This window comes from Emydura macquarii, unplaced genomic scaffold (assembly GCF_026122565.2).
Source record: "Emydura macquarii macquarii isolate MOO-44397 ecotype Brisbane River unplaced genomic scaffold, CSIRO-AGI_Emac_v2 contig_3240, whole genome shotgun sequence".
Lineage (NCBI taxonomy): Eukaryota > Metazoa > Chordata > Testudines > Chelidae > Emydura > Emydura macquarii.
The window spans coordinates 651,523-666,898 of NW_027133377.1; the positions used below are offsets into that span (position 1 = coordinate 651,523).

General features: G+C 40.1%; 1 protein-coding gene across 4 annotated transcripts in view; it reads left to right on the top strand.

Annotated features, from left to right (window-relative positions):
• Positions 1–15,376, top strand: part of BMAL1 (basic helix-loop-helix ARNT like 1) — an 87,674-nt gene that overhangs the window by 69,126 nt on the left and 3,172 nt on the right. For 3 of the 4 annotated variants that reach the window (XM_067532058.1, XM_067532060.1, XM_067532057.1), the window contains one exon: positions 3,042–3,135. In XM_067532058.1, the coding sequence (XP_067388159.1) occupies positions 3,042–3,135 (94 nt within the window). Of the gene's footprint in view, positions 1–3,041; positions 3,136–3,965; positions 4,358–15,376 lie in introns of those variants that run through there. The other variant, XM_067532061.1, reaches the window with a different exon arrangement.

The following is a 15,376-nucleotide window of genomic DNA, read 5'->3' on the forward strand; positions in this document are numbered from 1 at the left end:
ACCTCCAACTGGCAGTTACATGAGGCTTCAGGAGTAGAAACAGTGACGCTATGGTAGCAATTTGGTTTTCCCTGAAATTTTCTTGTCCCTCCACATTTAGACAGTATCCAAAATGTACAATTTTATTTTCCAAATATATTTTTAAAATGGAATATAGTCTGTCTATCTCTAAGGTACTTATATGGCCACTATCACCTTAGCATCTGAGCACCTAACAGTGTTTAATACATTTATCTTCAAATATCCCCTGTGAAGTTGAAAAGTGCTGTTTACGGATGGGGAACTGAGGCACAGATGATAAAGGGGCTAGATTCACAAGGGAGTCTTAAACATTGCAATGCTTAATTTTTAGTCATCTTGCTGCCTAGTGGAAAAACCTGAATGGGTTGTTCAGGTTTTCTGTACAACGCATGGAGAGAGTTAGGTGCCTAAAAATGGGATTCACAGAAGCAGCAAACTGAGCAGGAAGCCACGTAAGCTAGTCAGTAGGAAATGCTGAGGAGAGGGGTGTGGCCTAAGCCCCACCCCCAAAGGGAGTTCAGTTTTGTGAACACTAGTGGTTCCTAAGTGCCTATGGTGGAGTTAGATGTCAAAACCACTTGCGATTCTAGCCCTAAGTGATTTGACCAAGGTCACACAGACAGTCTGTGGCAGAGAAAATTGAACCCAGGTCTCCTATGGGTTCCATCCTACTTCTCCTGCTCAAAGATATTACTATCTGCCCTCGTCAGTTCTGTTTAGTCAGGCAACACCAAAAGGCAACAAAATGGGTAAACATTTTTGGAACTGTGGAAAATAAATTCCTGCTATGTGTCTTAAATCATTGAAAATTCCCACTATGCTTGAATGTCAGTCTTAAATATTTCCAGTAGATAGCCATAGATGCCACACAAGCCATGCCATATTGTTAGTAGCCTGAAGGTCTCAGGTCACTGTGGGCTGGATACCAGTTGACTACCAGATGTCTTGTGGCAATCAGTGTAAAAGTGAAATGGTATGGAGTTAGAGCACTAATTAGGAGACAATAGTTCAGTGTCTTGCACTTCAGGAATAAGAAGTTATTTTACCTTCTGTCATTAATTTCTGAAGTGTGGTTTATGTTATGTTAAGGAATTCCATGGAATTGGCATGGTAGAGTGCCATATTTGTGCGTGTCTGACTTCTGATCAAATTTGATCAGTTGAATGTGTTTTAGATCTTCCAGGCCTGTAACCTCAGCTGAAAGTAAAGCTTGCTGATTCTGGATGGGATTGAGGAGGGTGCACAAAGGATTAAAGCATTATTTGCACGCGCACACACACACACACACACCCCAATTCAGGAGGCCACCTTTCCACTGGTCAAGCCCCAAACATGAAGGCTGGTCTACTTTACATTAGATGCCTGTTAACAGCCTTCAATAAGGGACTGTTATATATGGTTGGTCCCCAGCTGCCATAAAAGATCCCATGTCATGTGCCCTATATTCAGCTAAATTCTCCTGCACTAGCAGCTGGGAAGGTGGGTGTCATGGGACCTGCTACAGTGATCTCTCTGGCACATGAGGCTCCTTGCTGAATGAATCCTCCAGCGGAAAAAAACAGGAAAATCTCACACATCCAGTAAAAATTCTGCAGCTTTGGTTTAGTTAATAATCCTGATGATGCACAAGCCAGGAAAAATTCCAACTCCTTCTCCCATAGCTTTGTTGATGCTGCGGGCAGAAGAGGATAAAAAGTAATGAAGTATTTTTATCACTTCAGTGACACACAAAATGAGCAGATTTTTTGGACAGGAAAATAACATTTTTACATAGTTGCTTTTGTGATCCCACACACTTTTTAAATTAAAAAAGCCAAATCCGAGGCTAAGCAAAGACTTTAAAAGTTTTGATTACTTTTAATAGCTGTAAAACAATTTATTGAAGCTAATTTTAAATATCATTTTGTATTATTATTCATCTTATTAACAGAAACAAAGTACTTTGGATTGTATACACACTATCATTCTTGTTTTCCTTTTAAATGGAGAGAGCCCTGGTTTACTTCCAGTGCTCTTTCACCATTTGTTTCTATTTTCCTGTACTGCCTTCTGTTCACAACCTTCCCACTGAAAGTGCCATGGTGAATGAGATTCCCACTTAAAAAAAATACAAAGTTTTTGATGCCAAGAGGATCCTTTTAACAAATTACCATACAGGAATTACCCCCATCCTGTTTTCTCTAATCGTACAGCTAGCAAGTCTATAACTCCCTAGCCTTTCGTTAATGTGTAAAACGTTCAGTGCTAGTGCACCAGGTTGGGGGAAATCCTGAATTAAGTAAAAAAAAAACCCATGGCTTTGAAATGTCTCTTTTTACTGCATGCTCAATACACTACAGGGATGAAAAAAAATGTCCAATACACCTGTTTCCTGATAGCTTATTGCAAAAAAATTAGGAAGGAAAATATTAGGAAGAAATGTATCCTATTAATGTCTCCAAGTATATAGAAACTGTACATAAGTGAGGCTCTCTTTTGGGTCTCCCTTCTAGCAATTTTATTGCTTGGACATTGTGGGCTAGACCTTTAGCTTATGTAAACATGCAGATTTACACCAGCTGAGGATCTGGTCCTGTATACTGTTTAAAAACATTTCCTACAAAGGCTATACAAGAAAATGGTATAAGGGAGAGGGGAAGTTTATAACTGAGCAAATTGGAATGTGCCAAATTCAAATAGATTCAGCTATTTACAATCTATGCTGTTGAGGCCAATAATGGCAGCATTGCTTAATATGTGGACTGACTAGCACTACAAACCATATAGCAACAGAAAAAAGTGATCACAAAGCATAAAACTGATGCTAACACTGTAAACACATCATACCAAAGTGCATTTTTGTGGTTAGTCTTGAGATGTTTAAGGCCTGTTACTTGGAGATTCTCTTGACCCTTAGTCCGTTGCTGGCAGTGAACATTTCAGTATCCACCACCATGATTCATTGTTCTCAAGATGAATAGTACATTTATTGCATCATTTTGCATTGCCTCTTTATAATTTTAATGACATTGGTTTGAAAGGATAAGAGGGTCATCACCTTCCAGCTGTGGTTCCAGTCCATTGAACATTACCAGCACACCACCCCCTGACACTTCTTCTCCAGGAGGCAAAAAAGTGAGTACAAAAATTCTTAAAATTAGGATCAGCAGTAATAATTGAATTCTTTGTCACATGTTTTATTAATCTGACTATCTGATCCCTTGGCTGCAGGAGTCTGGGGTAGCAGAACATAGCATACTTAAGTTTTTGAGTATTTATACATAGTGAAGCAGCTTCAACAGGAAAGATTGAGAGAGAACCATCCCAGAATATCCCAAAGCCCAGTGTTTTGGGCATTCCCCTGCAATGTGGGAGACCCAAATTCAGATCTCTTATTCCAGATCAGCCAAAGTGGGGACTTAAATCTGGGTCTCCCACATCTCAGGTGAGGGCTCTGACCATGCAGCTGTACTGTATGGGGGGCAAAGGCACAATCTTCTTTTGTGGTTTTGGAAATAGCATTTCCAAATTTTCTTTTTTTTTTTTTTAAACTTAATAAAAAGAAGTTAAAATGCCCAGAATCAAAATTAAATGTTTTGTTTGACCCAATACCTGTTTTTGTTTGTTTGTTTCACAAGAAACAAGTTTTTTAGTTTAGGATTGATCAGAAATTAAGGAGGTTTATTTGTTCAACAAGCCCTATATTGCTATGATCAGATCAGCTTAACCCTAAAATGAAAAGCCCTACAGTGAGCACAGTGCATTATTCTAGAACAGTGTATACTGTACTGGGAGTGGAGTGGAGCGTGGAGAGATTTGGAGAAATAAAAGCAGGCCCTCCAAGAAAGTTCAGTACATACAGATAAAGGCTGCTAAGCAGCATTTCTTATAACAAGCACATTACATCTGTCCTCAAAATCTGCATGAGCTACCAATTCATTTCTTCCTCTGGCTCCTCTTCTCAGGCACATGGAGAAGTCCTTCTATACTGGCTGTTTCAGTGGTGCATCAAGAGAGGACTAGCCTAAATTTGGGATGATGTATGACATGGGGACAAAGTCACGTTTTACTAAAATTTGGAGAAGCTGTAATACCTGCTTAGTACTGTCTCAAATCTTTATTTTAAATGGAATATTTTAATATATTTCAACCTTCATTGCTTCTTTATTTGAACTATATATAAATGCATTTACAATTCTTGAGGCTTCAGATTGATGTTTGCTTATTCTCACTTATGGGATAAATTTTCAATGGAATTTGTGTACCATTGTCTTTGAAAACCTCTCGAGCCCATTGTATACAAGAATTCTATGGCCATGCAATCCCCCTTCTCCTTGCTTCAGAATTATGCTCCAGCATCTAAATTTTCATTTTATAAAATTATTTCATAAGAACAGCCAAACTGGGTCAGACCAGTAGTTCATCTGGCCTAGTATCCGGTCTTCTGACAATGGCCAGTGCCAGATGCTTCAGAGGGAATGAACAGAACAGGGCAATTTATCGAGTAATCCTTCCCGTTGTCTAGTCCCAACTTCTGGCTGGCAGAGGTTTAGGGACACACAGCATGGAGTTGCATCTCTCACCATCTGAGCTAATAGCCATTGTTGGACCTATCCCTATGAACTTACCTAATTCTTTTTTGAACCCAGTTATGCTTTTGGCTTTCACAACATCCCCTGGCAACAAATTACATACGACGACTGTGCATTATATGAAGATGTACTTCCTTATGTTTGTTTTAAACCTGCTGCCTATTAATTTCAGTGAGTAACCCCTGATTCTTGTGTTTTGTGAAGGGATAAATAACACTTCCTTATTCACTTTCTCCACATTATTCATGATTTTATAGACCTCTATCATATCCACCCTTCCCCCCCCCCCCCACCTTAAGTCATCTGTTTTCTAAAACAAACAGTCCCACTGTTTTTAATCTCTCCTCCTATGGAAGTTGTTCCACCCCCTCCTCATTTTTATTGACCTTCTCTGTGCTTTTTGCAATTCTAATTGAGATAGGACACCCAAAACTGCACAGTATTCAAAGTATGGCCATACTAAGGATTTATAGAGGAGAATTTTTTCTAACCCACCTAGTTGTGAAAATAACTTTGAAAATGTGAACAGGATATAAACTGCAGTAAGGTTTTCCTAAGGTCTGATCTACATTAAGAAGATAGGTCAACCCAGCTACATTGCTTAGGGGTGTAAAAAAATCCATCCACCTGAGTGATGTAATTAAGCCAACCTAATCCCCGGTGTAGTAGACAGTGCTAGGTCAAAGGAAGAATTCTTTCGTCAACCTAGCTACTGCCTCTTGGGAAGGTGGATTACCTACACCGATGGGACAACCCTCCTGTCGCAGTGCTTCAAGTGTAGACAAGCCCGAAATCTGCAGAAAGTCTAAAACAATATTCCTGAGAGGTGGGAACTTCCTGTTAATCTGAACAGGGCATTAACTCAAATTTAAGAGTGTCAATACCATTTGTCATTTTAGATGACATCAAACAGCTGTGCTACTTGCACCATCTCAAAATGCTTAACATACCTGCTTGAGTGACAATACCCCAACAGTTCCGTATCCAACTTTCCCACCGACTGTTCTGATACAATTATACATTGTCAATACAAAAATGTGACAGTGAAAACTACAAATACTGAAATTGTGAACTAAATTTAATATAAAAATGAAACTACTGCACTGTTTTTTTCATAATTAATGAAAAACCTCCATATTGAAATCGAACTGCTGCAGAATTTAGGCTCATTTTGTTGCTGGTTACCTGGGGCTCTCTCAACGGCAAGTTGCTGTGGGACTCTGTCTGTGAAACCACTTGACATTTAATCAGAGATTATAGAGCTGCAAGCCACCATTAGCTTTCACCTACCAGAACAACTACTAGAGAAAAAAGTGAGGCAATAGGCCATTACCCAGGACTGCTGTAGCTGCAGGAAGGAAAACAATTATTAATTATTTGTATTTCTGTAGCACGTAGAACCCCTAGTCATTGATCAGGACACCGTTGTGTTATGTGCTATACAAACACAAAACAAAAAGATGGTTCCTGCCCCAAGGAGCTTACAATTTAAGACAAGAGACAACAGACCAATAGGGAAATACAAGAAAACAATGAGATAATGTTGGTCAGCAGGTAGTCTCAATGCATCAGCATTCTGCATCACGGCAAAGGAAAGTTTTTTTTAAGGAGGGATTTGAAGGAAGATGAGGTAGCTTTGCAGGTATGTATGGGAACCGCCTCCCATGTGTCGGTGAAACATGGGAGAAAGCATGAAGGTGCTTGCTTGAAAACTTAAGTGGGCATTTGAAGGTCGGAGTCAACTCCTTGATACTGAATCAGAAAAGATCGGTAGGGTGGGTGTAGGCCATGAAGGACCTTTGAAAGTGAATACAAGCAGCTTAAGTTTGATACAGTAGAGAAGGAGGAGCCAGGCGAGGGATTTAAAAAGATGGGCGATGTGATCAATGCAGTGGGCTGGGAAAATGATTTTTGTAGCAGCATTATGAATGGCAACAAGCTGGGCAAGATTGCATTCATCAAGACCAGAGAAAAGGATGTTGCAGTAATCAAGATGCAAGATGGTGAGATTCTGGACAAGAGTTTTAACTTTGGAGGGAAAGGAAAGGCTATATCGTAGAGATGTTATGAATAAAAAAAAATCAGCAATATTTAGACAACCTGGACATCATCTTCAACTTGGATTTTACTGTAGGTCCTCACATACGGGCTGAGAACTGAGTGACATCAGGATGGTGGTGGTGTCCTCAGTAATTAGGAAAGGAGATAGGGTAGCGGGCTTCAGGGGAAAGATTAAGAGCTCTATTTTAGCCATGTTGAGCGTGAGCTAATATCAGACAGGTTGGGATTTTTTAGTTTGGACAGGAGACAACAGGTTTAGAGTAGACAGGTAGATCTGTGAATGTCAGCATAGAAATGGTGATTGAATTTGTGTTTGTGGATGAGATTACCCAGAAATAAGGTATAGAGGGAGAAGAGAAGGGGTCCAAAGACAGAGCCCTGTGAAACACCCACAGAAAGTTGATGGAGGGGAGGATAAGGAGGATCTTCAGAAGGACATGCTGAATGAGCAATTAGAAAGCTAAAAGGAGAACCAGGAGAGGGTGGGCACATAAACCAAGGGAGGGCAAGATTTCAAGAAGAGTGTGGTTGAAAGTCTCTGATGGGTCAAGGAGGATGAGAATGGAGTACTGGTTCTGGGAAGATAAAGGACATTAGAGACTTCAGCGAGAGCTGTTTCAGTGGAGTGCAAAGGGCGGAAGCTGGGTTAGAAAGGATCTAGGGTGGAATTGGAGGAGAGGAACACCAGGCACTGATTGTGGGCTTTGGGATCACAGGGAAAATGAGTGGTAGTTGGAGAAGCAAGAGGAGTCAAGGTTGGGGTGTTTTTTTTTGTTTGTTTTTAAGATGAGAAAGACTAAAACATGCTTGTATTGTGAGGGGAAGAGCCAGGAGAATGAGAGGTTAAGGAGAAGAATAAGGGAGTGGATGAGAGTAGCCTGCAAGGGAGTTGAAGAGGTTGGATGGGATTACTTGGCAAGTTGAGGAGAGCAAACAAACTTCATCTGTGGTAGAAGAAGAAGAAGAGAGTTAAGTGAGAAAGGGAAGGCCACATGCCTTGGCGAATTAATGAACAGCCCCCCCAAAAGACTAGGGCTCCTTTAATTATGACCTTAACATATTTCATCTGCCTTTTTTACAAGGCCCTAAAAATGTATACATATCCTGTGTGCCTCCCTGAAAGAGCAGGAAATAAATAAATGTAAAATGGTGAACATTAATGAGTTTTTTTGACATGTGACTTTGTGATGGACACCAATGTGCTTGAACCTCAACGTGAATATGTAAATTAACATGCATAGCAGTCGTCTTGCTCACAGTGTCCATGTTGGTGTTAGATATATTCTAACTGCTCCTGATATGCTAATTTGCAAATCATCAATTTGTATGCCAACCATCTCTACTCAATGTTTAAAAGAAGCAGTTTTGTTAGGGGAAAAAAAGTTAAAGCTTACACTTAGCATGTTTTTTTAATGCCAAGAGAAACCCTTACCAGATAGTTGTGAAGCGACTGAAAAAAATTAGGGGGAGCAAGATGACCCATCTGGAGCTGGAAATGTTGAAATTTTGCAAGCAGAAGCAAAAGGCTGTAGAAATACAGCAGGATATTATTACAGTCAAAGCTGTACAAGAAGAGAAGGTAAATGTATCTGCACTGTGAAAAAAATTTGATGAAAATAACTGGCAGTTTGCGGTGCTAAAGGTTCAGCTTATATAGAAACATGAATGTAGAAAACCTCCTGATTTCTGTTTGGGTAATTGTAGGGAAAAGAAGATAGTTTTCTCAAGGATTTTTTTTCATTTCATCTGCACAATGGGGAAGCTATGTAAGCTTGGTTTATTTACCCTTCATCTAAGGGAACTGTATACTGCTTTGCACGTAAGCTTTTCTCCAGGAGACTGCATGCTTTTACACGAGGATTTAGCAATTGGAAACATCCTGAGCAACCCTGTGTGCATGAGAAGGATACAGAACACAAACTGCATGCTGGCGTGGATAATACATACAAAAACATCTGGTAGAGTTGATTATGATCTGGCACACCAGTTTAATTCAAAATGACAGTACTGGAGAGATGTACTTCAGCATGTAGGGGCAGTTAAAGTTTTTAAGTGCTTGTGAGCTTTGCTTCCATAGCCAGGATAAAGTATTAGAAGCCAAAAGCAATGGAAATTATTTGGGGATTTTGGAACAATTACTACAGTTTGAGCCATTTCTGGCTTACCACCTGCCTAAATTTGGATAGAAAGGGAAAAGTAAGCCCTCCCACCTGTCCTCAACTATAGGTGACTAATTCATTGAGTTGATGGGAAAGAAAATTAGAAATACTGTAGCAGGATAATTACAGCCAGCCAAGTATTTCTCTGTCATTGTTGATTCAATGCTTGATGTAGTGCATGTAAACCAACTCATATTCATCTTCTGATTTCTCAATTCAGAGAGGCAAATAATAGAAGAATTCATTGGGTCTCAGCCTCCTGAGAACCACCCGGCTGAGGCTGTGTTGGCTATAATAAACAACATAGGTTTGGATGCACATAACTGCTATGGACAATTGTAACATAATGTTGGTATATGGCCGGTCGTTTCACACATCTGACAGGAAAAAACCCACCAATACACTATGTGCCCTGCACTGCACCTTCCCTAATTTTTGTTGGAGTCAACAGTATCAACAGTTGCTCAGGTGCAGTCAATTTTCTTGGTGGGGAGGTTATGCAGTCACAATACTACTTATGCTCTGCATCAACGTATCGATAGAAACGTATTTTCCCCAATGTTAATACTGACACTAGCCAGAGTTTGCTGTGTCTCAAAGGTCTGTCAGATAATGTGAGGGGATAGTCATCCTGATTCTACCAAGGCATTGTGTCAAAACTATAGCAGTATTGGACAAGTCTTGGAAGATCTGTCAAAAGGTACAAACCCGGCTCCTGACACTTTTAAAGGCAGCTCTCTCTTCAGAAGAAAAATGGAACAATTGGAGGCATCTTTAATGGCACACTTTTAGAACACACTACTTCAGTGGTTCAAACTGACCAGCATCCAGCCACCAAAAATGACAGCTTTAAGCACTGCTGTTGTTTTATTGCACGCTCTAGAAACATTTGTCGTGACATTGCCTGACCAATTTGAAGATTTTTAATTGTGCAAAGAAAATATGCAGTGCTACTTCTCAGTACCAGTAACACGAGTTACCTCATCCTCATTATGTAAAACTGTTTTGAGGAGGAGTCTGAAGAGGTAATGTCTTTCTTCAAGTACTAGCTTTAACACATTTTTTGTCATAATTGACAAACTTACAGCTTGTATACATCACCCACAGGATGCTTACAATGTGGATGAATGCTTTGGAGTCCTATTTAAACTGGATGTCAATGAAATTTGCAAATATGCAGCAAAACTTGCTGTAGTTTACCCTCAAAACTTGGACGAAAATTTGACTAAATCTTTTAGTTCTTTGCACAAAATGAGACAGATAAGTAACCGTCTATGCTTCATCAGATGCTATGGCACAGTCATCTTCAGTCTACATTTCCTAATGTTGACATTGTGAAGAAATTCATACAGCACTACCCGTTACTGTGAAGGAGAGCAATCATTTTCAAAGATGGCTAGGATAAAAAAAAAAACAAACTCAGATTTGCAATGCAGCAAAACAGCTTGAATGCTTTGTTCCTTATGGAATAGAATCAGAGTTGGTCCAAGAAATGAACTTTGATGATCTAATCACTGCCTTTAATTTGCTTTAAAGCTAGGAAGAAAATAGTTGCATTAAAATGGTTTTAATTGTTTTGTACTGCTTTTAAATTGAGAAAAATGTCCCTAGCCAAAGGTATGTTTTATTCACCTATCAGATACACTATTCACTACATTACGTTAACTACCGTATAGATTTGTTGTTTGTGTTTTTGCTTTTCTGTAAACTGTTTTGGAGAAGAACCGGTAAAGTGAAGTCTGCACAAAGTAGGCTAGAAATGTGAGGTAATCATAAATTCAGTTTCAAGTGAACATTGTTACATCTATTCTCCACTACTCATGGCTTCAGTAGTACTCTGTATTTGAAACTGAATTGCTCTGTTTCTGCTTCTCTGTATCAAATTTACTTCTTTACTCCAGCAATAATGTCTAAGTTGACACAGGGTATCACGCAGGCAGTGTTTCTTTGGAAATTAATTGCTGCAAATACTAATTGCTAGCTAAACCTAACACTTAATATCTGGTGCATGCAGTGTTGCCTTATTCTGTTAATTCTTTAAGTGACATCTTTTTAATTATATCCGGATCGTTTAAGTATTTGTTTTTTACTGCTGGGGGTGGGGGGGAAGAGGAGAGGAACTCAAGATAATCTGAGCCCAGGGCCCCAAGAATTTTTAATCCACCCCCTGGCCTGGTAATGCAGTGTATTTCTTCAATGTCCCAAGACTGATTGTCTCTTTACCACTAGACTTACATATGTATAATAGAATAATTTGAAGTCCAGATTCTTCCATTTGTATCGGTTTAGCAGTGTGCTAGAATAAATTTGGATTCTGAGATCTACGCAAGAACATTGATAAGTACTTAACATTTATGGCACAAGACATAATGAGAAAACCTGACAAAAAAGTCTATATGAACAAAATTCAGTGTGAAAATGGTAATTAAAAAAAACCCATATGGTAGAAAACCTTGCTATGTTAAATATCTCCAGAAAATAAAATCTCTTACATAGGAAAAACAAACTGTATCTGGGAAACGGTGAATATTAAAAATTCCAGTACCCTTCTAAAAAAATTTTTTAACACAGCGACTTTGCACATTGTTTAGTTCATACAGTACTGCATGCAGGACAAACTGTTACTTACAGTGACTTTATCTGAAGCTTACAACAGAACAAGCTACTAATCAGACGCCCAGATTCTTACAAAACTGGTCATTGTAAACATTGCCTCAATATGATAAAATATACACACAGACCAACATTCAAATATGGATGCTGAAAGTGAGGCTACTAAAGAAGTGATCTGATTTTCAGAGGTGCTGAACACCTGATTTCCTATTTACCTCAGTGAGAGTGCAGGTAACAGGTTAGCTTTTAAAATTAGGCCAGCTATTTGAATTCAGACATTCAATTTTGAAAATATGGGTCTAGGAACAATGTTTTCTATCCTTTCTGAAAATAAACAGATCTTTCTTCCTGAAGAATTGTCAACTTTCAAAGAAAATTGGCTTGCGCCACCTACTGGTGAACACTAAGTGCGCCAGTTCGCACGGCCCCAGCTGCATTTTTATCAAGCTACCACTACAAATAATACATCAAATAAGTTTCCTAAATACAGTAGATTCCTCTTAATAGCAATACTGTTATCAATAACTTCTGCTTATTAGCAGCATTTTGCCAGGAACCAATCCTATCTCATTGACTTTAATGTTAATGGGATTTGGATATTGGCAACAGCGTGATGCTAGGGAGTATTTTTTGGGAAGAAAAACCTCAGCTGCAGTCAGGTTTGTGGGGCTGCAGCCATGGAAGGAAGCACTGGGATGTGCCTTCTTGGGCTGCAGCTCTGCAAACTTGCTTGGGGCTGGTGCTTCGCATGTCCCAGCACTTTCTTCCCTGGGTGCAGCTCTGCAAACCTACCTGTGGCTGGGGAGCTGCCTCCCACACAGGCAGTAAGTTTGAGGCATCTGCATTTCCACGTGGGGGAGGGGGGGGAGCTTCTGCTGGAGTCCTAGCACTGCAGGCTGGGAGAGGGGCTGCAGCCTGATTGCTGGGGCTTTCCGCAGGGAGCAGGAGTTGCGGGGGAGCTGCAAGGTACCTTTCCCTGCGCTCTCCAGGCTGCACCCTACCCCAGCTCTGAGTAGCTACAGCCAGAGAAGGAAATGTTGGGATTTGGTGAGACTGGGCATAGCTCCTGGAGCAAAGGGAGTGGTACAGTGCAGCCCCATGAGGTCCCAGTGCAACTGCTGTCTGTGGGCTGCAGCCCCGCTCCCTATGGTTGCTGTGCCTAGTGGCAGGTTTGCAGCCAAGAAAAGAATGTCTCAGGGCTGCTTTCCCTTGCTGCAGCCCTACAAACCCGTCTTCTGCTTATTGGCAACTTCCAAATAATGACAACTTTTTTTTGCTGGGAACAGGGAAGTTCCTGTACGGTACTAACCATAGTGAACCAATGCTTTCTCGTTTGTGATGTCACTAGCCCCCATTATTAGAACCATGGGCTTATTAGGTTACAGATCAGAAAGGTTTCTAATAGTACTGATTTCTCTTCTATATTTTCTACTACAGCAATAATACATAATTAGCAGGAAGTCTCACATTGATTGTAACTACTTCCATTCTCTTGTGACTTTTAGCGCTGATGCCATGCGCCTTACCTTGTTTTTCCTTTCCAGAAAGCTAGTTCAAAATTACTGTAGTGTCTTTGTAATGGACAAGGCAAGAGCATAATATCTTCATACACTGTTTGTTGCACAAACTGACAATTAGCTGAATACACAGTATCTAGATGGGTAGAGTCTTGAGCCCACAGCCCATTGCTCACAGGAGTTGTCCCACTTAAGTCAACAGAAGTACTTGTACAAGTATGGATTCAAGCTTTGAGACAACAGAAGTGGATGCCAGAGAGACTGACTGGAGAATAATAGCTAAATAGTCAAAGAGAATTCCCTTTAGCGAGGGGAAGATGTTTAATTTGCAATCAACCAACCTCTGTTACATTTAAAAACACAGTAGAATTGAAATATTGTATGAAATATCCCTCAGGCTACTCAGGTATGAAATATGTGGTTTAAATGGTTAATGGACGAAACTGCAGTCTTAAAGCGTGATCAGTTTTGAATCTAAATTCCATTTCCTTTACAGTAGCACAGCAAAGCAAATATGTGCATAGAAACACCTCCCACAGTGGGGCCCTGATCCATAAATAGGGCCCCTAGATGCTACTATAACAACTTAATAATAAAGCAGACTGAGAAGTTTACATGGAGTCTTGGTGCTTCCTCAGAATTAGTTTAGCTATAATCTTTCATTAGGCTACATGTATATCCTTTAACATTGCTACTTGTACCTCTTGACTTAGGTGACCAGACAAATCTTTTTAAGAAAGAAAAATGCAAATTCCCTAACCATACACTGAGGCATTTAAACAACTCGAGGTATTTCAGGTTTGGATAGCCTCACCTCAGGCATCATATAGCAGTTACAATCCGTCATCACCTGGCATCTAGATGTTCATCTAGATTTTCTACCCCAACAAATACTCGACTATGGGTGAGCCATCGTTTAAGATGCAGAGTTGAGTGGGCATGACCACTAATTTCCTTCCCCCCCCCCCCCACCTCCAGACTTGTACCAAACAAGTCTGATTTATTTTTTGCTAGGTTTGTGGTAAGTGTAGGATTCATGTAATGAGATTTGAATGACACCTACAAACTAATGGACATAATCCTTGCTGTGCCCATCCTGTACTCTTGAACACCAGAAAGCCAATCATGCTGATCTGTATGGTGGTTTTATAATAAGGTTGGATAGATACTAGAGGTTAAGTATGACCTCAGCTCGGAGGTGAATTGTCATCTCCTTAGGTAATTAACTAGTATATTGACATTTCAGTGTTAAAATGGCCCTTGCCAAGAATTAATACAGATGTCATGCCCTACATTTAATTTTAATGAGTACTAGTTTAATTTATTGTCCCTGCACCCACAGTGGCACCAATGTATTAACTGTAGCAGTTCACACATCTCTAAACGGTCTACAAAATGAAAATACAACTATAAAACAACCATCCTATTATTAAATCAGTAGGCACTGACGTTTGCAAACCAGACATTCAACACACTGCAATAATAAGTAAACTGTAGTACAGTTGCTATATTACTTTTCAAAAAGGTTGGCAATGCTGACAGACACTTTAATACAAGTTTTAAAGTGACTCACCGCACACGTTTTGATACTTCAAATTCTGAATGTTATGATGTTGGGAATTTCATGGGCCTAGATAATTTCTGTTCTGTGTTTGTCATCTGCTCCACTTTCAATAAATGCTTATGAAAGAGAATAAAGTATCTTAAGAAAAATCAATGAATGACAGCAGCCAGACACATTACCCTTTCCTTGTTTAAAAAAGTAGTATTTTAAAATAGCCCTGCAGGGGTATCAGAAGCATAGAAATTCTATCACGCCACGGCTATGGCTGCCCTGCAAAGCTTGCCGCTGTAGCACTGCTAGTGCAGATGCTCTCAGCCAACAGGAGAGAGCTCACCCATCAACTTAATTGTTCCAGCCCCCGTGAGTGGCAGCAGCTATGTTGATAGGAGCAGCTCTCCCGCCAACATAGCACTGTCCACACCAGCACATAGGTCGGTGTAACTTATGCCATTTGGGGGGAAGGAAGGTGGCTTATTCATGCCCCCGAGTGACATAATTTATACTGACGTATGCACATAGCCAAAGGCAGATTCTCAGATAGAGCACAGCACTCAAATTCCTCAGGAAAAAAAATATACAAAACACCCCAAGTGTACATTGGGAGAACCAACACTTCTCCAAACTGAAGTAAAATATATTGCTACAACCTCTACATAGATTACATAACACTGACTGTAACCAGATGCTGTTTATCTTGCCCCAGGAGCCATGGGTGCAGTGTAGTATTGCTGTATTATACCAGCTGCCCGCATGGTCTGTATAGTACAAACATCCTTTCAGCTTACAGATCACTTCCTAATGGAGTAGTCTTATAGTAACCTACACTGGTATAAAGAAACCACCCACTATATGTGCAGCTCTGGCCAGCAA